Source organism: Engystomops pustulosus, chromosome 1 (assembly GCF_040894005.1).
Source record: "Engystomops pustulosus chromosome 1, aEngPut4.maternal, whole genome shotgun sequence".
Lineage (NCBI taxonomy): Eukaryota > Metazoa > Chordata > Amphibia > Anura > Leptodactylidae > Engystomops > Engystomops pustulosus.
The window spans coordinates 129,203,929-129,230,958 of record NC_092411.1 but is presented as its reverse complement, the minus strand read 5'-3'; the positions used below and the strand labels follow the sequence as shown (position 1 = coordinate 129,230,958).

The following is a 27,030-nucleotide window of genomic DNA, read 5'->3' as shown; positions in this document are numbered from 1 at the left end:
CCTCTGACAGTGGAATCCTAAGAGAATATAGGAGATATTTTTATGGAGGGGACATAACCCTATCCTATTCAACAACCCCATAATGTGGGGTTGTAATCTTAATTTAGATTGTTTTAGTGGTAATTTATACTGATATACATCACTGATATATATTTTATATAATTGCTCAATAAAAGCTAAGTTTTCTTCCCACCGTCAACTTCTCCCTCTTTTACCTACCTCTTGGTCAGTTTGATATGTAGGGAATCCTCCTGATGTATGCTTACAAGGGAGAGGGAGATGGTGGAATTATAGTACAGCATTTAGGTTGTTCAAATCGCACAATGTCTGAACATGGCCTTAGACTATACTGTAATGTTTTTCTGAGAAATTCTTTTTATCCTGATATCCATTTTAGTACAAGGAAACTGAATTGCTCTTCAGCCTTTGTATTTTATGGTCATTTTAGAGCTGGGTAAAATTGCAATGCATTTAAAAGTTTCTGCAATTTTTCACTGTCTTAGAATGACACAGAGGTGGTAAAATACAATAGGTGTAATCATCGTGGCTGGATTATGTCCTTGTGACTTTGCTATTTTTATCAAGCTGTTCTACTCAACACAATGCTTCAAAATAGCCTGTCTTGACAAAAGAGCCCAAGGAAAGAGCAGTTATCCCTATGTCTACTTCACTCTGCCTCGGGGTGTGAGGGACAAGTTAAAAAAAATGGATGCTTGCTGAGGTATATCGCTATTAAAAAAAAATAATAAATAAACATTCTTTTCTTCTAGTCTTTGTAGCAATTTTGCAACTCTGGACTAAAATTGTTAAATCTTTCACAAGAACATAATGCAGTCCCAGTTCCATATCATTCTTCACAAGGTCTTTGGTGATGAATACTAAACTACACTACAAAGACCACCCTCACTCACACATAGACCTATAGGTATTTATTTAAATCTGAACCCCTGAATTGTTATTGTGTTTTTGATCATTTGTGTTATGAAATTTGTTCATGGAAAATGCCAAACCATGTGTTTCATTACGCTAAGCAAGTATGACATAAATGATATGAATGTTGTTTTGTTGTGCATCTGTGCAGCACAGTTGAATGGAAAAGAATACTTATTCATTTTAAACCTGCCTTCTCTGCAATAACTGGCAATTTTAAAATTTCTTAGTTTAATAGGGTGGCGGTCAGACTTTTGGGACCCCATGCTATCTAAAGAACGGGGGTCCTGTGCTCACTAATGGGAGGAGGGCAGGATCAGCCCAACTCTTAATTCATTAGTATGGGAGTGTTTTAAATTGGCAAGCATGGCACTTGTCTATTTCTGGATCTGCTCTTTTAGTTTTATACCCTCGTTCTTTAAATGTCTTTTAAAATTGTGTAAATAATACAGCTATTGATACTTATTAGGAATCTGTGGGAACCTAATTTGACATCCTTCTTTTAGCTAAAAAGTGTTTCCCTTACATTCCAATAAATTAACTTTTCTTTACATTACCTGGCATCAGAGGAGGTGTCTTACTTGGCCAGTCCCTCCCATCTACTCCTCCCCATGCCTTATGCCTCCTCACTCTTAAAGGGGTATTCTCGTCTGGTCACTGACATTCAGTTTCATTAATCTGCCATATATAAACATTTCTTCAATTAGATGTTATTAAAAAAGACAGCCCCTACCCCCCCAGTATATAGCCTGACAGCCCCTACCCCCCCAGTATATAGCCTGACAGCCCCTACCCCCCCAGTATATAGCCTGACAGCCCCTACCCCCCCCCCAGTATATAGCCTGACAGCCCCTACCCCCCCCCCAGTATATAGCCTGACAGCCCCTACCCCCCCAGTATATAGCCTGCCGGACCCTACCTCCCCCCCCCCCAGTATATAGCCTGCCAGACCCTTCCTACCCCCCAGTATGTAGCCTGCCAGACCCTACCTGCCCCCCCCCTATATATAGTCTGCCAGCCCCCCCCCCAGTATATAGCCTGCCAGCCCCTACCCGCCCCCCCAGTATATAGCCTGCCAGCCCCTACCCGCCCCCCCAGTATATAGCCTGCCAGCCTCTACCTGCCCCGCCAGTATATAGCCCCTGCCAGCCTCTACCTGCCCCCCCAGTATATAGCCTGCCAGCCTCTACCTGCCCCCCCCAGTATATAGCCTGCCAGCCTCTACCTGCCCCCCCCCCCAGTATATAGCCTGCCAGCCTCTACCTGCCCCCCCCCCCGTATATAGCCTGCCAGCCTCTACCTGCCCCCCCCCCCGTATATAGCCTGCCAGCCTCTACCTGCCCCCCCCCAGTATATAGCCTGCCAGCCTCTACCTGCCCCCCCCCAGTATATAGCCTGCCAGCCTCTACCTGCCCCCCCCCCCCAGTATATAGCCTGCCAGCCGAGTATGCCAAGCCTTTAATAATAAAAAAAAAAAAAAATTACACTGTACTCGCCTTTCCAACGCCCCCGCAGGTCCCCTTTCTGCTTCGGATGCTCTGGTGCCTCTTCAGATCGTTTGGCTTCTCTTCTGGTCCCCGCGCACTGCCGGCACACACAATGACATTGATTGTGAGCCGCCGGAATCACGAGGGGACCCGAAGAGGCACTGGAGCCTCCGAAGCAAGAACAGAACCTGTGGGGGGCAACAGAAAGGTGAGTACAGTGTTAACAATTTTTGTGCTTATACTTGAGTATATATGGCAATCAGATACATACATGGGGTACATTTTGCTAATGTAAAGGGTATAGAGGACCTTAGATTACATCGCCCTGGTCACATAACATGTAACACTAGGCTTCATGTAAAAAAATGTACTATTTCATCTAAGTAAATAGAGCATTTTAGGTGTGTAGTTGAATAATGGCAGACACTACCTAAGTACAAGATGGCAGGGCAGTGATTTGAAGAGAAATGGAGCTGTCAATCAAAATAATCGGGCGTTGCTCACTGGCAGCCTGGAAGAAAATTGAGTCATATTTTTAAGTCACGTAAATGAATTTGCATATCAGAAAAACAGCTGCAAGGTACCGTGCCTCACTTGTTGCTTATTTAAGGTGATATGGGTAGGACTTATAACCCTTTACCAGTAAGCATTGTTTTTGTTTCTTACATTTGAATGTAGTATATCCTGTGTGGGAATTAATATTGTTCCATTTTAATATAATATGACAAGATAAATGGGTTTTACAGACTATTGATTAGTGCCCTAAACACAGCTTTCTTTGTTTGATCAGGACAAAGCTTGGGTTATGGTTTTGTGAACTACATTGACCCCAAGGATGCTGAGAAGGCCATCAATACGCTGAATGGACTAAGACTTCAAACCAAAACCATTAAAGTAGGTCCACATTTTAATAAACTTTCTCTAGTCTAGTATCTTTGCTAGTCATATATTAGGTTATACTAGTAACTCTTTGTAAAGAGCTGTGCACACTGTTTTACTTGATAGGTCACTCTTAGAATTTGATCACTGCATCTTGTGATTCCTGGTGACTTTGAACAATTGAGAAAGACTCTGTTTGCATCTCTGTTTTGTCTCCTGCTATTTGCATCCGTTTTTGTGAGCCACAACAGGAATAAGGTATAATGGAAAGACTGTTTTGGGTGTTAATTATACCTGCTTTTGTTTCACTATAACTGAAGGAAATAACTGTAGACAAATCTGAGATGTGAACTGGGACTTAAATTTCTTTGAAATAAAATATTGGATCTAATACATTGCTCTTACTGCAGTATCTTGGTGGATACTTGAATTTTGAGATGAAAACTGCAGCACCTTCAGTAACTCTTGTGCCATTCTATATGTCTTGGTCAGCTGATCTGTGGGGGTGCCAGTAGTCAGTTATGTGTATCTGATATTGATGACCTTACTTAATATAAATGAAATATAATATAAGTAACATGCACATGAATAAAGTATAAAAGGCCCTTGCCTGAAATTGACACAAAGTAATGGCTGCTAGCGGTCTCCCTTCCATCTAGCTTTGTTGTGGTGCCGGGACAGCCCACAATGGTCCAATACGCTCCCTGCTGGGCATCCCCTTTACATCCCGCCATGCATCCTTGGAGTGGAGGTGGCATAAAGGGTAAAATAATTGCAATTGCTGGTGGTGCACTAGGCACTGTGATTAATTCAGGGCTTGTACGCTGGAAGCTGCTGGGCAAGCCCTGATAAATGCCCCCAAGAAAATGGAGACGGAAAACTGTTCTAGGTTTTATATTATATTATATTATATTGGGCTTATAAACACTCATAACCGCATGCATATGTGTATATTACATAAAGAAAAGTACAAGTAAAAAAAGCTTTTTGTTTTGCATATGAACAATAATTGTTACACATAACTTATATGATTATAAAAGGAAATTCCAGTGCAGCACAAAAATGTAGGTGCAAATACGTCAGAGTAATGGCAATGTAGTCCACAACAAATATATCAGGAACAAGGCAGCATGCTTGAAAAAGGTGCTGTGCCACCGAAACATCGCAGAATGGAATAGACACCCTCAGAGATCGCGATAACGCCTCTACAAGCGTCTATGACGCTTGTAAAGGCTGATTACCCCTCCAAAAAAACGCCAAGCATATAAATACGCTTGGTGGTTATCTGCCCGGTGGGTGCTTGGCTGCCAGCGCTTGCTGCCCAGGATCGCAGCTCATGCCCGCAACACCCACAATATAGTGCCGTCCCTCCTCTCCTGCCGAGCTATCTTGCTTTCCGATGGAAAGTCATGTGACCGGAGCACAGGTCACATGAAGTTCTACATCAGCCACGGACTGAAGCAGTGAGTAGCAACCCCCCCCCCCATGGCTGTGTGCGATCGTGCACACAGAGCTATGAACAAGATTGGGCTGTCTATGTGACAGCCCAATCTTGTAGCCAGAGCAGCCCCTGTATACAGTGAGAGGCTGCAGGGAAGGTGCTATATGCATCCTCTCTGCATGACTCTGTATACATATCACTGATAACAGTGATCCAATAGACTGTTACCATTAGATTACTGTTATCTGTGATCTATATATATACTCTGTAGGGGTTTGGGGCAGGCATCAGCCAGGTCTATGGGGGAGCGGGTCCTGGGGATGGAGTGTCTGCGGCCAACGTCAGCTCTGGCCCGCTCTGTGGGTGGGGTCTGGGGCTCAGCTTTATCCCTGGCCCGCTCTGTGGGTGGGGGTCTGGGGCCAGCATCAGCCCTGGACCACTTTTGTGGGTGGTGGTGGGGGTCTGGGGGCGGGGTCTGCTCTGGCCCTCTCTGTGGGTGGGGTCTGGGGCTCAGTGTCAGCGCAGGGCCGCTCTTTGGGTGGTGGTGGGGTCTGGGGCCAGCGTCAGCCCTGGCCCGCTCTGTGGGTGGAGGGTTCTTGGGTCGGCGTCAGCTCTGGCCTGCTCTGTGGGTGATGGTAGGGGTCTGGGGCTCAACGTCAGCCCTGGCCCACTCTGTGGGTGGTGGAGGGGTCTTGGGCGGGCGTCAGCTCTGGTCCTTTCTGTGGGTGGGGTCTGGGGCGCAGCGTCAGCCCTGCCCAACTCTGGGTGGTTGGGGGTCTGGGGCCGGCGTCGGCCCCAAATAGTACTATAATTGTCCCAAGAAGCTACAAAAACAGGGGCTGTAACAATGTTTCTTCTATAAATAGACATCTGTAATATTAATAATCTTTATGTAGAGCTTTACAAATCATAGGTGACATATACAAATAAAATAAGACAATATAGGGTAAAGACATAGTCCTGTGGAACAAAAGTCTATTAACACTATATACGACTAGGAGTTATATATTTGTATTACTGAAAATTTCATACTCCTCCTCGGCTGAGATTACTCCTCAAAAATGGTGAGAGGAGTATTATTACCCTTATGGAAAAATGTTAGTGCGACCTCTGGACACCCTGCTTTTTCACTTATATGATTATAAAGCTAGATTTACATCACTTTTCTGTGTGATATGCCAGGAAAGATCCTAACTTGTACACTGAATATATCCATAGACCTATACTAGCAGATGGATGAATCTTGTTTTCCTCTGCCTGCACAGTATTGGGTTACATTCTTATGTGGACTACAGCTCAGACGGCGCATTGCTCACCCCTCCCTTCTCATAAAGCAGAGCATGACTTATATATTGCAGTGCATTGTCACGGTGCAGTGAGGGAATGTGTGCTCACTGCATCATGACCGGGTGCCATAGACATCAATGGGGACCGATATGTGGTGCAGTCACATATCGGTTCCATTACGTTAGTTTGAATGAGCCTTAAGTGTACATTCACATGAATGTAATTGGCACCATTTGCGGCCAGATATCTGTCCCCATTGACGCCTATGGTGCCTGGTCACTGTGCAGTGAGCACATGTTCCTGCACTGGACTAGCGAAATATAGGACATGTCCTGCTATGTTCTATGGAGAGAGGAGCGGTGAATAGAGCTCATCCCTCCTCTCCAGCGCACTGACGCATGCCCTTGCACACATGTATGGTGCACCCGGGCGTACCATATGTTTGGCTGGAGCAGTGGAGGCGTGCTGCCGTGCCATTCTTATGGCAAAAGAGCATTCCTTTATATAAAGCACACAAATTACACAGCGATACAGAGCTTACCAAATCAGCCCTTGTCCCCATGGGGCTCTTAATCTAATCGTCCTACCAGTATGTTTTGGGTTGTGGGGGGAAACCGGAGGACCCAGAGGAAACCCACACAAACGAGGAGAGAACATAAATTCTTTCCGTATGTTGACCTGGATGAGACTCAAACCCAGGACCTTAGTGCTGCAAGACTGTAATGCTAAACAATAAGCCATTGTGCGGCCCCATGCTTTTTTTTTTTTTCTGACAACAATACGGTGAAAGACGTGTGTGCTCACCAAACAGTGGAGTGCACATTGCACTACTTAGTTGTTTGTACATGGGGCCCAGGGGGAAGAGCAGGATGACATATCCCACTGTATGATAATACCGAGGGAAAACGTCTTTGCCCTCCATTGCAGTGACAAATTGGGAATCTTCCCTACTAGAGATGAGCAGACCCGTTGGTCAGGTTCCTGCCAACCAGGACAGATTTACGGATTGGTGGCTTAAGTGACTTGATGTTAATGTGTCTGCCTTACAAAGTTTATAAAAAGGAATTGTTTTCTCGAATGTCAACCTAAAAAACATATTTGCATATTTACTATGTTCCATCAGTCAATACAGATCAAAAGGAAAACTGCCTTATACTGCAGAAGGTAGGTGTTCTGCTCATGGAGAGATTGCCAATTAAGTCCACCTTAAAGGCGTGTGGAGACTTAAAGGGGTATTCTCAAATGGGAATTCACATTTAATTTAATTCATATGGAAACATTTCTTCTATTGGATGTTATGAAAAAAATGTTCCTGTTTGAAGATTTCTCGTAAATGTAGCCATGTTGTCCCTTAGAAATGAGATAACGTCCTCGGATACGACCACCTTTTTTGGCAGCAGTGGCCGGACATGTGCTATTGAGCCCTACCTGACTTCCTGGATTCAGCAATCATTACCACAGGACATCTGTGGGTCATGCAGTAACTACCAAGACATTTTATACACCAAAACGTTTTTTCTTTGTGCAATCTCTACAGCAGAGGTGGTCATATCCAAGGACAGTCTTGTTTCTAAGGGACCGTGTTAAATGTCCTTAGCACTTCTTGATTTGATAAGAAATGCAGAGAGTGAGCTCAGATAAAATATAAGAGTTTTAGTTGAATAAAAATGGTTTAATTAGAACCAAAAAAGAAAAATATATTACAAAGTATTTTAAGAAATTAAATAACACCGCAAAAAAGAGACAATAAGAAATTCAAAAGCAAAATAAAATAAAGTTCCCAAAATACAAAAATGTATGTGTGATGTGTGAAGAGAGCTCAGTGTGTGCAAGGTAAAGCTCCCCCCAAGACCCCTTGAATAGGACCCCTTTTTAAACCCTAAACTCCCATTGACTTGCATTGTAAGTCAAATTCATCCATTGGCCTTGCACAACCATATATGGTAACATTCCAAGGACCCTTCCTCTAAGAACAGCTAACCCAAAGGACCCTTATATGGTAAAGGCTAACTTGCCATATGGATGTAGTTGGGGGAAGGTTGCTTCCTTCCATTGAATATCCATTGTATATATCAAGAATGTACATACAACTCGAGTGCTGGCCATATGGTCCTGATCTTTCCCTCAATCTATATGATTAGTATTTTAAAGATTAGTATATTATTTAACAGACCGTATGACTACATTTATGAGAAATTATCTTTACACAGGTACGTTTTTTAAAAAAAAAGAACCTCTAATTGAAGAAATATATATATATATATATATATATATATATATATACATATCTCTATATCTATATATCTATATATATCTCTATATCTATATATCTATATATATCTCTATATCTATATATATCTCTATATATATCTCTATATCTATATATATCTCTATATATATCTCTATATCTCTATATATATCTCTATATCTATATATCTATATATATCTCTATATCTATATATCTCTATATCTATATATCTATATATCTATATATCTATATATATATCTATATATCTATATATATCTATATCTCTATATATATCTATATCTCTATATATATCTATATCTCTATATATATCTATATCTCTATATATATCTATATCTCTATATATATCTATATCTATATATATATCTATATCTATATATATATCTATATCTATATATATATCTATATCTATATATATATATATATCTATATATCTATATCTATATATATCTATATCTATATATCTATATCTATATATATATATATAATCTCAATCAGATTAATCAAACTAAATGTGAGTACCCAGGCGGGAATACCCCTTTAAAGTCATAGATGCACCACTAGGGAATTCTGGGAAGTATGCAAATATGTTTTCCAAGGTGTTAAATGGCAAACAATGCCTCCTTTTGCTACCTTCAAAGGCAGCCCCCTTAACACAAAGTATGATCTACAAGAAGTCTAAAAACATGTGGGATTAAGCCAAAGAAGTATATCTATTCCAGAAAAACTCCCAACTGCAGACAGCACTGTTTTAACCTCGTTGGGTCTCCTCAGTACAGCGAAGGGAACTGGATTGGCTGTGTGAGAGGCTAGTGATTAGGGTCAGAAGGTAGGTGTTCTCATTATGGAGAGATTTCCAGTTAAGGCAACCTTACAGGTGTGTGGAGACTTAATGCTATAGATGGTGAACCTTTTAGAGACAGAGTGCCCCAACTACAACCAAAACCCCAACCAAGTGCCAAATTTCAGTAGTAATTTATTTCTACCTGTTCTATAATAACTTTCAATCATAGCAGCCTCTTGAGGACAACAAAACAGTTGAAAAAAAGAAAAGCAAATTTGACCTATCATTGTATTATCTTGCCGTTGTCCCCCTGTACAGGAAGAAATTTGGGGCTAGCAGGAGCTCCAAAGATAATCCGTCCTTTCCACATGTTATACCTTTTCCTGCAGCCCCAAGCAATCAAGAATGTGTTGCTTTAAAATAGTACAAAGAGCAGAATTTCTTGAGTTGCTTGCGATGGCAGGATGATTCTGAGTCCTCTCTGTGCTATGTTGATGGCTTTGGTGCCCAAAAAGGGGGCTCTGAATTTTGTACAGCATAAGAGGTTTTCACACAAAGAAAGTTCTGCTCTATCCACAGGATTGGTGGGGGTCTCGGTGATGGGACCCATACAGATCACTAGAATGGGACAATCTCTGTCAGCTCCACAGAGATAAACTGGGCAGCCCGGCCATGCACGACCAGCTTCTATCGCCATCTTGGTGGTGCTCTGAGGTGTGCGATGGGGTATTTTGGACCCCCGTTCTAGTGATCTGTGGGGGTCCCATCACTGAACCCCTCACATCCTGTGTATAGGGCCTAACTTGCTTCATGGGAAAACCCCTTTAAGTTTGTTGAATTTGTATGCGAATCGGAACAGGTATATTTTATAATTGTAACTCCAGAAAAAAATTTTTTTTTGTCCTGTTGACAATTAGATTTAAAAAAAATTATGCTTTCATGATAATACAGATTATTAAGAAAACTTCATTGCAGACACTTTACAGATAATTGCAGCCCAGGACTAATGTAAAGCGTCCAGAGAGCTTCACCAGATGTCACAATGGGCAGGGAGGTCAGTCTGTAACTAGGGGTCGTCCAATTCTGGTGTCCTTAAGTCTGGGACCACCTGTTAAAAGCGATCTAGTATCCTGGGGGGGCCATTAAACAGTACAATAAAAATGAAATCACCCCACTTTCCTTTTTGTATTTTTTTAATAGATTTTTAAATGTTTGAGCAAGTAAAATTCTTGCCATCTGTCACATCTGTAAGAAAGTACAGTATAGTGATGCATGGTATTAAAATATGTAGCTGGTCATGAATGATCCTGGAGTCACTGGGAACGTAGATAAACCATTACCAGATCTGATACCTGGACCTATGAGTGTCTTATAACGAGGAAGCCAGTATTGGGATGACCTGCCGTGCTGCAGAAGTTTATTGCATTGAATAGATCTATATAGAAAATATGAAAGAAAAGATGTAATGCAAAAATCTTATTGGTTTAAAGGGAACCCGTCACCACTATTTTCACAAATACAGGTAGTGACAGGTTCCTATAGAGCTCTAATAACTATTTGACACCCTGCTTGTAGCTAAAAATTATGCCCCTGAGATTCCCATATATACAGCGTGTCCAGGTGGGCGTGGCCTCCTCAGGCTGAATCCAGCAGCTCCTCCCCATCCCTATCTCTGTATGCTGCTATAATGTCATGTGACCAGGGTGACATCATCGCAGGTCCTATAGCTTTTGTAGCATTAGGAACTGTACACTAAGCATATTTGTCATGAAATCACAGCATATTTTATCACCTGAAATCACAGCAGAAGCATGGAGAGCAGTAGAAGTCCATGGAGGCTGCTGTGATTGTTTTATGTGGTCAGATATGTACATGGGGTACAGTTCTCATATTAAGTAGCTCAAGGACCTTTGATGTCACCCTGGTCACATGACATTAGGCCACGCCCCCCGTGGACTCGCTCCAAAGCTGCATAGATACCAGGCAAGATTATAACTCTGATTTTATCGGGATCTGAGGGGAACAATTTTTAGCTAAAAGCAGGGTGTCAGATAGTTACTAGAGCTCTATAGGAACCTGCCACTACCTGTATTTGTGAAAATAGTGGTGACGGGTTCCCTTTAAAACACTTAAAATACACCAAGCTGTTTAAGTTAGATCAGGGACTCACCCCTTGCTCTCCCTTACACTCCATCATGTGGTTAGCAATGAAACACTTTGGAAGGTGGAATGCCTAGGGAGGCAGGTGAGAAGTGTTTCAGGGGGCCTGTGATAGCCAGAACCTGGAGGGGCTCTTCTGACGGACTTCGGTGCACTTAGGCTTTATTAATATTTAATTTTAGAGGTAGTCTACAGGAACACAACTGCTAATAAACAGTGTGTTACACATGTTGCTGGGAACTACATAGTAGCAATAATGGTTCATAGTCATGGTACTCTTTGAGTATACCAGTGTGATAACAGAAGTCCTTAAAGGAAATCTACTAGTCACTTTAACTAGTAATACACTTGTAATTCAAACTAAATTATTGCAGACCCCCCTTCACAATTGTATCATATATACAATAATATATACACACACACACAGTAATGGCCATAAGTTTTGAGAATGATACAAATGTTAATATTTAAAAAGTCTACCACATCAGGTTTTATAATGGCAATTTGCATATACTCCAGAATGTTATAAAGAGTGATCAGCTTAACAGCAATTAATTGCAAAGTTAATATTTCCCTAGAAAATGAACTTTTTCCCCCCAAAACTTATTTCAACTTGTTTGCAGGCCTGCCTTAAAAGGAGCAGCTATCATCGTTTCAGTGATTGCTCCAGTAACACAGGTGTGGGTGTTGATGAGGACAGGGCTGGAGATCAATCTGTCATGATTAAGTACGAATCACATAACTGGACACTTTAAAAGGAGGCTGGTACTTGGCATCATTGTTTCTCTTCTGTTAACCATGGTTATCTCTAAATAAACACGTGCAGTCATCATTGCACTGCACAAAACTGGCCTAACAGGGAAGAGTATCGCAACTAGAAAGATTGCACCTCAGTCAGCAATCTATCGCATCATCAAGGAATTAAAGGTGAGAAGTTCCATTATTGTCAAAAAGGCTCCAGGGCGCCCAAGAAGGACCAGCAAGCGTCAGGACCGTCTCATAAAAGTGTTTCAGCTTCAAGATCAGACTACCAGCAGTGCTTGCCCAGGAACGGCAGCAGGCAGGTGTGAGTGCATCTGCACGCACTGTGAGGAGGAGACTCTTGGAGTAAGGCCTGGTATCAAGGAGGGCAGAAAAGAAGCCACTTCTCTCCAGAAAAAACATCAGGGACAGACTGATATTCTGCAAAAGGTACAGGGAGTGGACTGCTGAGGACTGGGGTAAAGTAATTTTCTCTGATGAATCCCCTTTCCAATTGTTTGGAACATCTGGAAAACAGCTTGTTCGGAGAAGACAAGGTGACCGATACCTCCAGTCTTGTCTCATGCCAACTGTAAAGCATCCTGCAACCATTCATGTGTGGGGTTGCTTCTCAGCCAAGGGAATCGGCTCTCTCACAGTCTTGCCTAAAAACACATCCATGAATAAAGAATGGTACCAGAATGTCCTCCAAGAGCAACTTCTCCCAACCGTCCAAGAGCTGTTTGGTGATCAACAATGCCTTTTCCAGCATGATAGAGCCATAAACCAAAGGTGAAAACTAAATGGCTCAGGAAACAAAACATAGAGATTGTGGGTGCATGGCCTGGAAACTCCCCAGATCTTAATCCCATTGAGAACTTGTGGTCAATCATCAAGAGACGGGGGACAAACAAAAACCGACAAAATGCAAGCATTGATTGTGCAAGAATGAACTGCTATCAGTCAGGATTTGGTCCAGAAGGTGAGTGAGAGCTGCCAGGGAGAATTGCAGAGGTCCTGAAGAAGAAGGGTCAACACTGCAGATATTGACTTGCTGCATTAACTCATTTTAACTGTCAATAAAAGCTTTTGTTACTCATATGATTGCACTTGTATTTCTGTATGTGCTAAAAACATCTGACAAACACACATAAAAACCAGAGGGCAACAGATCATGTGAAATTATAATATTTGTGTCATTCTCAAAACTTATGCCCTTGACTGTGTATATATGTATGTGTATATCAAGCAAAAAAGTAGAACACAGCAGCACAATCTATAAGGAGAAAAAAGGCAAGATTCAGGTGCTATCATGCACTCTCAACAACAGCCCATGTATGTGTATGTATGTATGTATATATATATATATATATATATATATATATATATATATATATATATATATATATACTTTGTTTTCTATATAGATATAGAAAACAAAGTCTATTCTATTATTCTATTCTATTATGCCTATAAGTAGTTTCTTCCTTATTTGTTTTGTCTCCAGTAACTGACCACAGCAGATAAAAAAAGTAATTTAAAAATAATGCACACACAGTCCATTAAAAACATCTGTAATGATCCTTGAAAAACTATTGCAATCGGTATAGCGGTTTTATTGTGTAAGCAATTAACATCTTTGTGCCACTGAGTTTCCACAAATACGATGAGGGCTTGAGAATGATAACTAAACTTGCATATAGTAAAGCTACGACCCTTTTCACATGTGGATTCTGTTTGGGTCTGGTAATGCATTTATGAGTGTGTAATTTATGTGTAAATAATTGGGAATTTTATGCAAAATTAACAATTTTCTGAGAAATGTGGACAATGGCCTATATATTACATTCAAGTCTGAATATATAGTTATATATATATCTGTGAGCATATCACAAAAACAAGATTTAAATGTAGCCTAACTGTAGCAATATTTTGTTTTTAAGGTTTCCTATGCTCGTCCCAGCTCTGCATCAATCAGGGATGCAAATCTGTATGTCAGCGGACTCCCAAAAACAATGACACAGAAAGAGTTGGAACAACTGTTCTCTCAGTATGGTCGCATTATTACATCTCGTATTCTTGTTGACCAAGTCACTGGTAAGTAGACAATAATGCTATGTGACTTTATTTCTTATGTTGTCAAGCTGTAAATACACTCGCCTCAAAAACAGCAGTCTTGCCTCCAGAACATATCAAAGGTGGTGATATGTGGGCCAGAAAATGCAATTTTCTGCTGGAGTTGTTCATAAATATGTATGTACAAAAATAGATTGTTGAATGTCTGAGTCATTTCCACCCTGAAGGTGCAGGTTTGGAATCATTTTCATGTCTTGTAATAAATTTACAGCTGCTATATTCTTACTTTCCAAACTGCTGTGAAGAAATGGTCCCCCTGCTCCTTCTAAACTGCTAATAAACAATCTTATTTTTTTACAGAAAGTGAAATTTTATGCAGAAATGCACAGCTGGTTCTTCCAGGCTTATATTATACACAAGGGACTAGCTGGTAATTGGTAATAGGAGTGGTGGTTTGTTAGTGAAATACTTTGAGCTTTGGAAGATTCTTAATAGCATTGAAGTTTAGTCATCCTGTGGCAAGAGGGTTGTTTTGTACAGTTTTAGTTGTGTGTTTTTTTTTTGGTTTTTTTTGTTTGACAGCTTGGTAAAAACTTGACATATGTCTGATCTTTTTTTTGAATGTATTATCTTAATATGATTTTGCATGTAACAGTAAATATATTACAGAAAATACATTAAAGGGGTTATCCGGGTTTAAAAATCTTTTTATGGCCGGGCTGGGGAGGGATAGTTAAACATAATAAACATGGACTTACCTCCTCCGGCGCCGCCGATGTCCCGCGCCGCGGTCACTTCGATCCGTGCCCCTGTAAACAAACAGGGGCACGGAAGCCGCGCACAGGGAGCTTCCGGTCCGCGTTGTGGACGGCCCCTCCCATCCGTCCCTATCTCCCAGCGTTGTAAGCGCTGGGAGATGGTGCGCATGGGAGCATCCGGCCGGCCGGAAGCTCCCTATGCGCCGGTGTAATGAAACCGGCGCACGGAGAAGACGGGCCGCGGCGCGGGACATCGGCAGCACCGGAGGAGGGAAGTACATGTTTATTATGTTTAAATAGCCCTCCCCAGCCCAGCCATAAAAAAAATGTTTAAACCCGGATAACCCCTTTAACTACCTTATTCAACATAAAGTGCCTAACTAAGCAAAAATGGAAAAACACGATGATGCTTAATCCATGAAAAACACTGTTTGCTGGATGAATTTCAGACTCCACACAAACTGAACGAGGGATTCACTCTATCACAGAGAAATATGACACACACAGAGCCCCTGCCTTTCCAAAGAACAGCAACATTAACGCCTTCCCGCAGCAGCACTTTTTCGATTTTGCGTTTTCATTTTTCACTCCCCACCTTCAAAAATCTAACTTTTTTATTTTTCTATGTACAGAGCTGTGTTATGGCTTATTTTCTGCATAACAAATTACACTTCAATATGGTGGTATTTAATTTTCCATGCTGTGTACTGGCAAGCGGTATAAAATTTCCAAATGCAGTGAAATTGGTAAAAAAAAAAAAACCTTTGTGCCGTATTCTTGTGGGCTTGGATTTTACAGATTTCACTGTGCTCCCCAAATGACATGTCTACTTTATTGTTTGGGTTGTTACAATTACGGGGATAACATATTTGTATAGGTTTTAAAATGTTTTCATACATTTACAAAAATTAAAACCACCTGTACTAAAAATTTCTGGGGATTTTGCCATCTTCTGGCGCTAATAACTTTTTTTGTACTTTCGTATACAGAGCTCTGGGAGGTTTTTTGCGGCTTTTGATGACGTTTACAATGTTATCATTTTTAGGACTGTACAACCTTTCGATCACTTTTTATAGAATTTTTTAATTTTTTTTTTTTAAAGGCAAAATAGAGGCATTTTCAACTTTGGGCGCTTTTTTCCATTATGGGGTTAAACGCAGTGAAAACCTGTTATATTTTGAACGGGCATTTTTGGACGCGTTGATACCTAATGTGTTTGTGATTTTTACTGTTTATTTATATTTATATCAGTTCTAGGGAAAGGGGGGGTGATTTGAGTTTTTAGACTTTTATTATAATTTTTTTTAAAACTTTTTTTAATTTTTATTTTTACTTTTTTTTTTTTAGACTCCCTAGGGTACTTTAACCCTAGGTTGTCTGTATGATCCTATAATATATTGCCATACTACAGTATGGCAGTATATCAGGATTCTCCTCCTCATTCGTTACAATGTGCTGATGCATTTCCCACCCTCAGCTCCTGCAGGGAAATAATATCAAATGATGGGGTCAGTCTTGTTCAGCAGATTAGGGGGGGCAGGATAATCATTTTTGATAAATATAATGATCCTGTAGAAAGTGTTAGACAGCTGGTCTGGTGAGTTGGATAACCATACTTTTTATATAAATATATATATATATGGGACACCCACAGACAACAAGAACGGGGGTCTGATGTATCGCGTTGCACTCTGAGATGATTGGAGCAGCCGGTCTCGCATGCCTCACTGAGACCCCCACCAATTAGGCCCTACCCACAGGATAGTGGCTAACTAGCAAACTATTGCATATTGGTGTCGGTGATCATGTGGAACCTGCAGTTTAGCAGGTTAACATAGATTCATAGTATGTCCACATACATTGCTTTTTGTGGATGACTGTATTTTGGAGGACAACCTTTTAAAGTGCAATTCATAGTTTGGTCAAAAAATGCAGTGTATTTGCTGAAATTGTGTTTTCATAGACTGGAACTTTGTCCATTGCAAATTTTAGTAGGTCATTTTTTTCAGTGATTTCTTTGCTGTTTACTCTTGCATGTAATAACAAGATTGTAACATTTATGTTCCAACAATAGGTGTATCCAGAGGAGTGGGATTCATACGCTTTGATAAAAGGATTGAAGCTGAAGAAGCCATCAAGGGCTTAAATGGACAGAAACCACCTGGAGCAACAGAACCCATAACTGTTAAATTTGCCAATAACCCAAGCCAAAAAGTAAACCACACTATTTTGTCCCAGTTATACCAGTCGCCAAATCGGAGATATCCTGGACCACTGGCCCAACAAGCTCAAAGATTTAGGTTGGTTTGTGTTTTATTTTACCTGCTTTTTTTGTGTACTTGACAACATTTCAAACTGGTAAAGCTTTGACATGTAATTAACTTGAAGGTTTTTTTTTCATGATTAAAGGGTTGTTCCGAGAATCCTCAAAACACCCCAAAGGCAGGTGAAGGCAAAAGGAATTGAACTGTATTTAGTACCTTATTCACTGCAGTATCAGATGGGTTGGCTCTTCTGGTTGTGTTGATAGTTCCAGGGGTCTGCTTTGATCAATCAGTAACACCTGGGAATTAGTACCATTGTACCCCGCGGTGAGACTGGTATGCCACTGAATATGGTATTAAGGGCAGTATACATAATTTCAAAATATTCTTTCCCTGTGATCTGTCATTTGAGTTTTTTCTCTTTTTGCAAATTATCATCTTAGCGCACCAAGAACATGGAGTGCAACTGTTTTCTACAACTTATTTGGCAGGCAGGACAGAGAGCTCTGCAGTGGCAGGCATACAACACTCATAGATGCGACAAGAAGGAAATTATCTTTGTTCTCTTAAATGCCACAGCTTTTGCTTGGAAAACTTGTAAAGCTCCTTAGGCTACATTCACACGGACGTATAAAAACGGCCGTATACGTACCGTTTTTTTACAGGTTACATACAGCCACATTCATTTCAATGGACAATACGTTCAACCATTTATATTGCAGTTTTTGACACTGGAGTGTACGTACCGTATACTGGCCGTATAAAAATATAGAGCATGTCCTATTTTCTCCCGTATTTCAGTTCTGTATGCCCTAAAAGTCTATGGGCATGTATAAAATACGGGTTAAATACGTGCTGCATACGGATGAAAAACGTCACGTATTTATACAGAAATACAGCCTGTAGATACAGGACTGGAGAAATACAATATACAGCAATTATACAGTGCTCTTGTGGAGGCATTTGGGAGCTGACAGTGTCTCTTGCAAGACTATTGTTTATTTAGAGTTCTCCTCTCAGCTCTCCTGATATGTTTTAGTAAATACTTAAAGGGGTATTCACATTTTAGCAAGTTGTTTTTATGATGGTTATACAATTTTCCAGTATATATTTTTAAAATCAATTTATCATGGTCTTCTCAAATCTCCGCCTGCTGTCATTCAAGATAAGGATTCTGGCGCAGATTTATAAAAAGTGTCCGAAGTTTAGAAAGTGCAGTTAGACTAGACAGTCTTGTTCTCCACCAGATTTGTAGAAGTGTCTGGTGCTAGGTGATGATTCTGAGCAGTATTTTTGGAGCATGGACCTTTTTTCCCAATGAGCCTAAGGACTTTTCATAGGCCACGCCCCTTTTGCTGAGCTGTTCGTAGGAGAGCTTGAAAACGGTCTAAAACCCTTTGAGCGTTTTTTTGTGTGTGTGTGTGCAAACTACTAAATTCTATCATAGACAAATTAACCCCTTAAGGATGCAGCGTTTTTCATTCTTTTTGCTCTCTACCTTCAAAAATCTGTAACTTTCTTTTTTACATGTACAGAGCTGTGTGAGGGCTTATTTTATGCGTAACAAATTTTAGTAATGTAACGTTCATTAGTCTATGCTGTACTGGAAAAAATAATCCAAATGTGGTGAAATTGGCAAAAAGACGCATTTGCCTCACTTTCTTGTGGGCTCAGTTTTTACAACTCGCTGTTCACTCCAATTGATACATCTAACTTTATTTTTTTTTTCCACCATGATCGACCATCCTCCACTGCGCCGTTTTCGGGGGGCCGCAATCATTGCTGTGGCAGCCCTGTGGTCTTATCAGGACCCCAGAGCTGCCTGAAAGACGGCATCACTGACATCATGTTAAAGGCACAGGGTGAGCCTATCCATGTGCATAGGCTGACACTGTTAATACCCTGAATACATCAGTATTACAGGATATTATCATGAATAAGCAATCAGATGATCGCTTGTTCATGTCCCATGGTGGAAAAGGTAAAAAACTAAATTCAAAAATTCAATAAAAAAGCAATAAATCACTAAAAATGTCCATAATCCCCCATAATCTGCCAAAAAGTATGATTTTTACCTATTGAATCCCACTAAAAATGCAACAAAAAGTGATAAAAATAAATATGTACTCCAGAATGATTCTGTTGCAAGGTACAACATGTCAAGCCATTAACCAGCTCCATAGCCAAAAAGGCAAAATGTTATGCCACTTGGAAGATGGCAATGCAAAAATGAGATTTTTCCTCACATTAGGGTTTTATTTGGTAAATTTAGTAAAACATAAGAAAACAATTGTCTAAATCTGTTATCCCTGTAATTGTATTGACCCAACGAATAAAGATAACATGATAATTAGGCTATACGGTAAATACACCAGTACAGAATTGATGCTTTTCTACTCCTTCCCTCAAAAAAAAAGTTCCTACATTTTCAACAATAGCGAATACCAACCCTAAAATGGTAACACTGGAAAAAGCAGCTGCAGGTCCCTGCTCATAGTATATAAGGCCGGAAAAAGATGCAAGCCCATCAAGTCCAACCTTAAAACATTTACTTAATTCTTAATCCCCTTAATTTGTGATATTTTTTCCACCATAACAACCTCCTGCGACAGAGAATTCCATAGTCTCTCTGCTCTTACAGAAAAGAAACTTTACCTATGTTGATGGTAGAATCGCCTCTCCTCTAGGCTTTGGTGATGCCCTCTTGTCCTGGTCACAGGCCTAGGTATAAATAGAGAGATCCTTGTACTGTCCGTTGTAATGAGGACTCCCCTCAGTCGTCTTTTTTCTAAACTGAATAATCCCAAATTTTGTAATCTGTCATTGTTTTCTAGTCCCCCCATTCCCCTAATAATCCTGGTTGCTCTCCTCTGCACCTGTTCCAGTTCTACTATATCCTTTTTATACACTGGTGCCCCAAACTGTACACAATATTTCATGTGTGGTCTGCCCAGTGATATGTATAAGGGCAAAAATAAAGCTTACCATCCACCAATACCCCCAAGTCCTTTTCAGCTCCAGTTTTACCAAGAAGTTGACCTCAGTATTTATTACATTACACAGCTTGGTATCCTCTGCAAATATTGAAACTTGACTGTGTAAACCCACTACAAAAATATTAAAAAGTGGCCCAATACTAACCCCTGTGGCACTCCACGCTGTGCGCCCATAAAACAAGTAGCCACATGTGGGGGTCTCTGTACTTGGGATAAATTGCTTAACAATTTGTATGCTGGGTTTTTCTTTTTATCTTTTGCAAATAATTTTTAGGGCTAAATGAACGTATAACCGACAAATTTTGACCATTCTAAATTTAACCTCCATTTTGATGTAATAACTATGAAGATCTCAAGGGGTAAAAAAATCTTCCCAAAAACTGTTTCTTATAGTTTGAGGGGAGCAGATGGAAATGGGTTGATAATATAAAGGTTTTTTTTATTTTTAAATATGTAAAATTTCATTCAAAACAGTAATTATCCCCAAAATAGTCAATTCGGAAAATACAGAAAATGGATATTCGATATGTAAGTCGCGTAACTTCAAAGTAAATTATCCAGACATGTAAAAAAATTATGAAAATGTAAAGCATAGGGGAAAATGTAAAGACATAGGGGAAAATGTTATTCAGCAACTTATTTGGGTGGTAAATCTATCTGCCTGAAAACGCAATAATTTCGAAAGTGGCAAATTTTTCAAAAAATTCATCATTTTTTCTTTTTTGTAAATAAATGCAAAACTTATCAATTAATTAATGCAAATATTTACTACTAAAATGATGTATAACATGTGAGGAAAAAACTATCTCAGATTTGTTTAGATAAGTAACAATGTTCAAAAGTTAAACCATATAAAGCGACGCATGTCAGAATACAAAAATTGGGGCTGAGACTTAAGCTACAAAATGGTTGCGTCCTTAAAGGGGTATTCTCATCTGGGAATTCACATTCAGTTTGATTAATCTGCCATTAATAAACATTTCTTCAATTAGATGTTATTAAAAAAATGTTCCTGTGTGAAGATAGTTTTCCATAAATGTAGTGATATGGTCCCTTAGAAACGAGATAGCTTCCTTGGATACGGCCACCTCTGCTGAAGGGATTGCACAAATAAACCAAAAATTTTTTGTATATGAAATATCTGAGAATTACTACATGTCCCACAGCCGTCCTGTAGTGATGATCGCTGAATCCTGGTGGTCAGGCAGGGCTCAATAGTACATGTCTGGCCACTGCTGCCTAAATGTGACGTGGTCGTAACCGAGGAAGCCATCTCGTTTCTAAGGGACAACATGGCTATGTTTATGGGAAATTATCATCACACAGAAACATTTTTTTTAATAACATCCAATTGAAGAAATGTTTATATATGGAAGATTAATGAAACTGAATGTGAATGCCGAGACGAGAATACCCCTTTAAGGGTTTAGAAACCGTTTGTGAACATGTTTGATATGATTCCACACTGGGTGCATATACATGGATCACAGAGCATGTTCAGGGCAGCCAAAAACTTCTGTGACTTCTGTTTATTCGAGTACATTCTTGCAAAGTTTGGACTGGACAGCTCTAAAAATGTTTATTTGGTGGATAAGAAAGGCCAGCACGAGAGGTTGCTTCAACATTTTTACAAAAATATTTATACTTTTCTAAAGGAGCACTGGTGTGTGGTTGACAAATGTAATCTCCCTGGACTTGTATAAACTGGTAGCACAATGGACCGCAGTTATTTTTACATGGGGGGGGAAGAGGCACTTGCGCTCAGTAACTCAGTTAGCAGAGGGCTGAAGAGGCTGTATTTTACAAATCCACATCTGCATAATGGAACCGAATGGTGTGTGAAGGTAAGCACCACCTCATAACTGAAAGTAATGTTCTGCATGCATATTGTGGTTGTACTCCTTAGAAATAGATCTGTGCCAAGGGTAGGGGTTCAAACCCACTGGTTGCTGTGCCAGGCACTGTCGGTGTCACAACGTGTTGCTGCTCTACAGAAAGGATGGTGCACCCCAATGGGAAATAAATCCAGAGAGTCCATTCTGTCTTTACTGAAGACATTCAGGTAAAAAGCAATACAAGCAAATCAAAGGGCTGACTCTTCAAATCTCCTTCCTGATAGAAGAAGGGTTAATACTGAGAAAAGGCCTGGGCTAGCTGTCCCTTTTTTCAGAAGGTTGGTACCCTGGTCTCAAGTTAGGAGCCCATTCAGTTTCTTCTGGTTGCTCAGGTAGACTCAATCGTCTTCTCCAAACTGTGTTCCCTAACTGCAAATCGGTAGGGACTAGGACTGTTCTCCTTATTTACCATCTACCAGCGGAGGAGTGGTTACACTTTAGCACATTTTTAGCACAATGACAAAGCGTTTTCCTATAGACTCGCAATGAGTTTCCATTATATTCTATGGCAGAGATTATAAAGTGTAAATGACTTTTCCAGACAGGACTGGTCATTCTAAAGGTCCGGCTATCTGCTTGTCTGGTAAACAAGTTGTTTTTTTCTGCTAAACTGTACTATATTTGGAAATGTGCTTGTTTCTCTGAGGTAGAGATGCAGTCAGAAATGTCTCAATGTTCATTAACCCTTTCTACTTGTCTATGCATTAATCTATAGTGTTTTGTTATATGTATTCTATTATTAATGTAAGTTAACCCTTGATGTAAAATACTGCTGAGTTGGCATAGGGGGAAGTATTCAAATATCCACAAATGTCAAAGTGCAATGCTCCTCTGATCAAGGGCACTACATCAAGACAAAAGATTTTTATTGCATCAGTCATTGGGGCACGTGTATCATAGTTTTGTCTTTCTGAGGTGAATTTTAGAGACGTTTGGCGGCTCTTTTTTGCACCATATGTATGATCCTGTCTTTTTACTTGTGATACAGTTTTTCCTATCCTGGCAAGTGCAAATTTTGGCTTTTTTAGACTTTTTGGAGCAAAAGTCTCAAATCCACATGGACACATGCAACGTGAGGGAGTTATATACAGGAGAGGACACAATCCATGTGAGGGGTTTATATACAGGAGCGGACACAAGCCACATGAGGTTATATGCAGGAGTGGACACTACTGTTAATTTGGGATTTAACATGTTGCATTTTTAATGAATTTTGAAACCTATTACAACAACTGAGGAGAGGTGATTTTCCTAATTACATTACTGTTAACATTTGTACAAAACGCATAGTAAACGCAATGTTAACACATGCGTTAATGTTGTTTATATTGTTTTGTAAACGCAAATGTTTACAGTAATGAAATAAGGCAAATCACCTATTAGTTTCAAAATGCATTAAAAACGTAATTAAACCGCTACATATCACCTCACCCTTAGAAGTAACTAATGAAAAAAAATAACAAATTTAAAAATGTAAGAATTTTGACAAGAGGTAAATGTTACAGTTAAAGCATGTGAAATATTTCCAGTTTACAAGTTAATATCGGGTCCATGAAAAAAACAATGATACATAAGGCACCCTGCACAAAGGTGCAGACTAGGTGTAATTGAAACAGATCAGAGTTTAAAGTCGCAAAAACTGCAAAAGTCGCTAAAATTTGACAATTTGCCTTGCTGAAACTATGATACATGTGCCCCATTGAGTCTACGCATCCTTGTGAACCTGGGTTGTCTTTTAAATTGGAATGTTGAATAAACTTCAACCACAGTCAGTGCCCTATCAAAGTGAAAGATAATTTCCCCTTGATGTCACAGTCCCCTTGCACTCCACAATAAAAGTGAAGGTAGAAGCAAGAACTGTACATCCAATTTTACATGAAACCTTCCTCCACTAAATGAGCATCTGTTTGGTTTGGAGGCTGACAATCCAATTACAGAGCTGCTTACTAATGCTTATGTTGGGCAGAGACTAAAGAGCTTTGCTATTGGTAAGTGCTGGAAGCTGCGACTGGCTGCTAATGATTTTGGTGCGCTGCCAGCAAAGGACTGTATCCACCCTGTGTTGGCTGCTGAGATGGTTGATCCCTGTAGAATGCTTTTTGCATGTAAAGGTATAAAAACACACTTCCTGCATATAAAGTTAAAAAAAAATAGGGGAAAGGTTCCAGAACAAAGGGAGAGTTCTAATATAGACAAGCCTTAATTGTACAAGTTGGGACCTGGTGGCATATATGGAAGAGTTTAATAATGTGGAAAAACCTACTGAAAGATTCAAAGTATATCAATGGTGTGTCATTGCCTTCTGTCCCCTTGCTGAGCTTGATATACATACTGGGGTAGGTATACTAATACAGTCTCATAAACTGTGTGCCTCTGCCTCATTTCTTGTGAGTGGTGGGTCCCATCTTTTGGGCAGAGACGGGATTAGTGCAGCAAATTAAAGACGCCCCTTTAGCTTTGCTCCAGAGCCTGAGGCACAAGGGCTTTTTTTTTTTTTGTTCTCTCCAATAGAAGAGATCAAAGTCAGATCAGTAGGGTCTTTTCCCTGGCACCCTCATTACCAGCTCGTTTTCCCTATCAAAGTGAATGGGACTTGCTCAGTAGATAGAGTATGCTGCATTCAGACAAATGTTTTAGCTTCTCTACTGAACACACGCACACTTCACTTATAGTGTTTGGGAGATATTCCAAACACAAAAACGGGTCCAACTTACCAGGTATATGCTACCAAATAAAATATCTGTGCAAGTACTAAATACAATTTGGACATCGTGTGAAACGATCAAGAGTCAATGTTTATGCATGTATTGTAATGTGGTGTTTTCCATAGAATAGAGTGATATTGCTTAATTTACATTTGAATACTGTGAAAATCCAGTAGCATCATTCTCTAGCAGTTAGCAATAGTGAAAACACCTGGGCTGCTGGGTTAAAGGGCTATTCCTATCTTAACCAAATGTGACTAAAGTATTACCCATCTACTTTTCCCATCCACTTGGTTGCGAATTGCCTGTTTCCGCTGTTTCTGTAACTTTGGGATGCACTGTACATTTTTTTTCTCCTGGTGAAATTATTAAAAAATGTAAACTGTCAAACCACAGTTCCAGGTTTTATTTGTGTTGACCAACTTTTTTAGGGTTAGTCCAAAGGAATTGCTGGTATTGGATTACCTCGAAAATAATTTTCTAGAGTTAGAGGTCTCCGTTTTATCACTTTGTGAAATGGACGTGGTCAAAAGATTTTACCCCATAAAACTACTAGCCCCCTCAAGTAGGGTATAAAATGTCCTTTATAGGATCCGTTTATCTCCTCTATTTAAGACCATTGTGTCTTTTAGATGGCTTGCTCTGGTTCTATAGCACCTAGAAACAGAATTTTGGTATCATTATAACTATAAGAATGTCATCCTGCATGTTGTGGTTCTGTGAGATACAGAACCAGAGAACCTATTTTCTATTTTTTAGTGTAAAAAGCTTTGTCAGGACTTATTTTCTGTAAGACAAATTGTAGTTGGTAGTGACAGTATTTAATATTCCATGCTGTGTGGGCGGAAAAAGGGGGTGGGTAAAATCCAAATGCTGTCAAATTGGCCAAAAAAACATTTCTGGCATTTTTTTGTGGGCTGTTTTACAGCTTTCACTGTGCCCTTCAAATGACAAATCTCCTTTATTCTTTGTGTACGATCAGGTGTTCTAATGCATTTATGAAAATTTACCGTATTTTTCGGACTATAAGACGCACTGGACCATAAGACGCACCTAGGTTTTAGAGGAGGAAAAATAAGAAAAATGTTTTTTCACAAAATAGTATGCTAAAATATTTTATAAAGTGACAGTAAAGTAACTGGGCAGTGCAGCCTAGTTTCTCTTTGGAGAGGGGCAGGGGCGAGCAGCCTATCTAGATAGAATTATGCTGGCACGTAGTCAGGGGGTCTCAAGAGTTACCAGGGCTGTATAGGTATGAGTATATGTGACACTGGTCACAAGAGCTTACAATCAATGAGGAAGAGGACACAGGAGATGACAGTGCTTGCACAATGGCCACAAGAGCTTACAATCTATGAGGAGGAGCGGACACAGGAGGTGACAGTGCTTGTACAATGGCCACAAGAGCTTACAATCTATGAGGAGGAAGAGGACACAGGAGATGACAGTGCTTGTACAATGGCCACAAGAGCTTACAATCTATGAGGAGGAGGAGGCCACAGGGATGACAGTGCTTGTACAATGGCCACAAGAGCTTACAATCTATGAGAAGGAGGGGGAGACACAGGATGACAGTGCTTGTACAATGGCCACAAGAGCTTACAATCTATGAGGAGGAGGAGGCCACAGGGGATGACAGTGCTTGTACAATGGCCACAAGAGCTTACAATCTATGAGGAGGATGAGAGGACACAGGACTTGTACAATGGCCACAAGAGCTGACAATCTATGAGGAGGAGGACACAGGAGATGACAGTGCTTGTACAATGGTCCCCAGAGCTTACAATCTATGAGGAGGGGGACACAGGAGGTGACAGTCCTTGTACAATGGCCACAAGAGCTTACAATCTATGAGGAGGAGGAGGACACAGGAGATGACAGTGCTTGTACAATGCTCACAAGAGCTTACAATCTACCAGGGGGACAGCAGCCACTACATACCAGGCAACAAGTGGTTAAGACTGTGAGAGCAGAGACCGGGGGAAGGGAGCACTAATCACTTATCTGATCCTGTGCTGGGAGAGAAGTTACAGGTCAGACACTGCAGCGCTGTACAGGCTCGGCTCCTCTTCACACAGTGCGGCAGCCTTCATCTTCTGTTTTCACTTTGAGCCTCCCGGGCTACTTACAAGCCAAGTGGGGATTGGCCAGACAGAGTCAGTGATTTTCTCCTCCCCCCTCTCTCTCTCCACTGCTGCCATAATGATCATTTATATCGGTGCCCTGAGGACGGCAGAGCGCAGGGGTGCTGCTATCCATTCCCTCCACCAGTGGAGGGCTGAGAAGAGGAGAGTAGCGCAGCGGCACTCAGCACAGCCGCTGCGCTTCACTTCACTGTGAAGGGCTGCGCTTACTGCCAGC

The 27,030-nt window shown here is 40.5% G+C and overlaps 1 protein-coding gene across 13 annotated transcripts in view; it reads left to right on the top strand.

Annotated features, from left to right (window-relative positions):
* ELAVL2 (ELAV like RNA binding protein 2) overlaps positions 1 to 27,030 on the top strand; it is a 155,583-nt gene that overhangs the window by 120,503 nt on the left and 8,050 nt on the right. For all 13 annotated transcript variants that reach the window (XM_072153358.1, XM_072153332.1, XM_072153394.1 and 10 more), the window contains 3 exons: positions 3,208 to 3,311; positions 13,919 to 14,072; positions 16,884 to 17,109. In XM_072153358.1, coding sequence (XP_072009459.1) covers positions 3,208 to 3,311; positions 13,919 to 14,072; positions 16,884 to 17,109 — 484 coding nt within the window. The remainder of the gene's footprint in view (positions 1 to 3,207; positions 3,312 to 13,918; positions 14,073 to 16,883; positions 17,110 to 27,030) is intronic.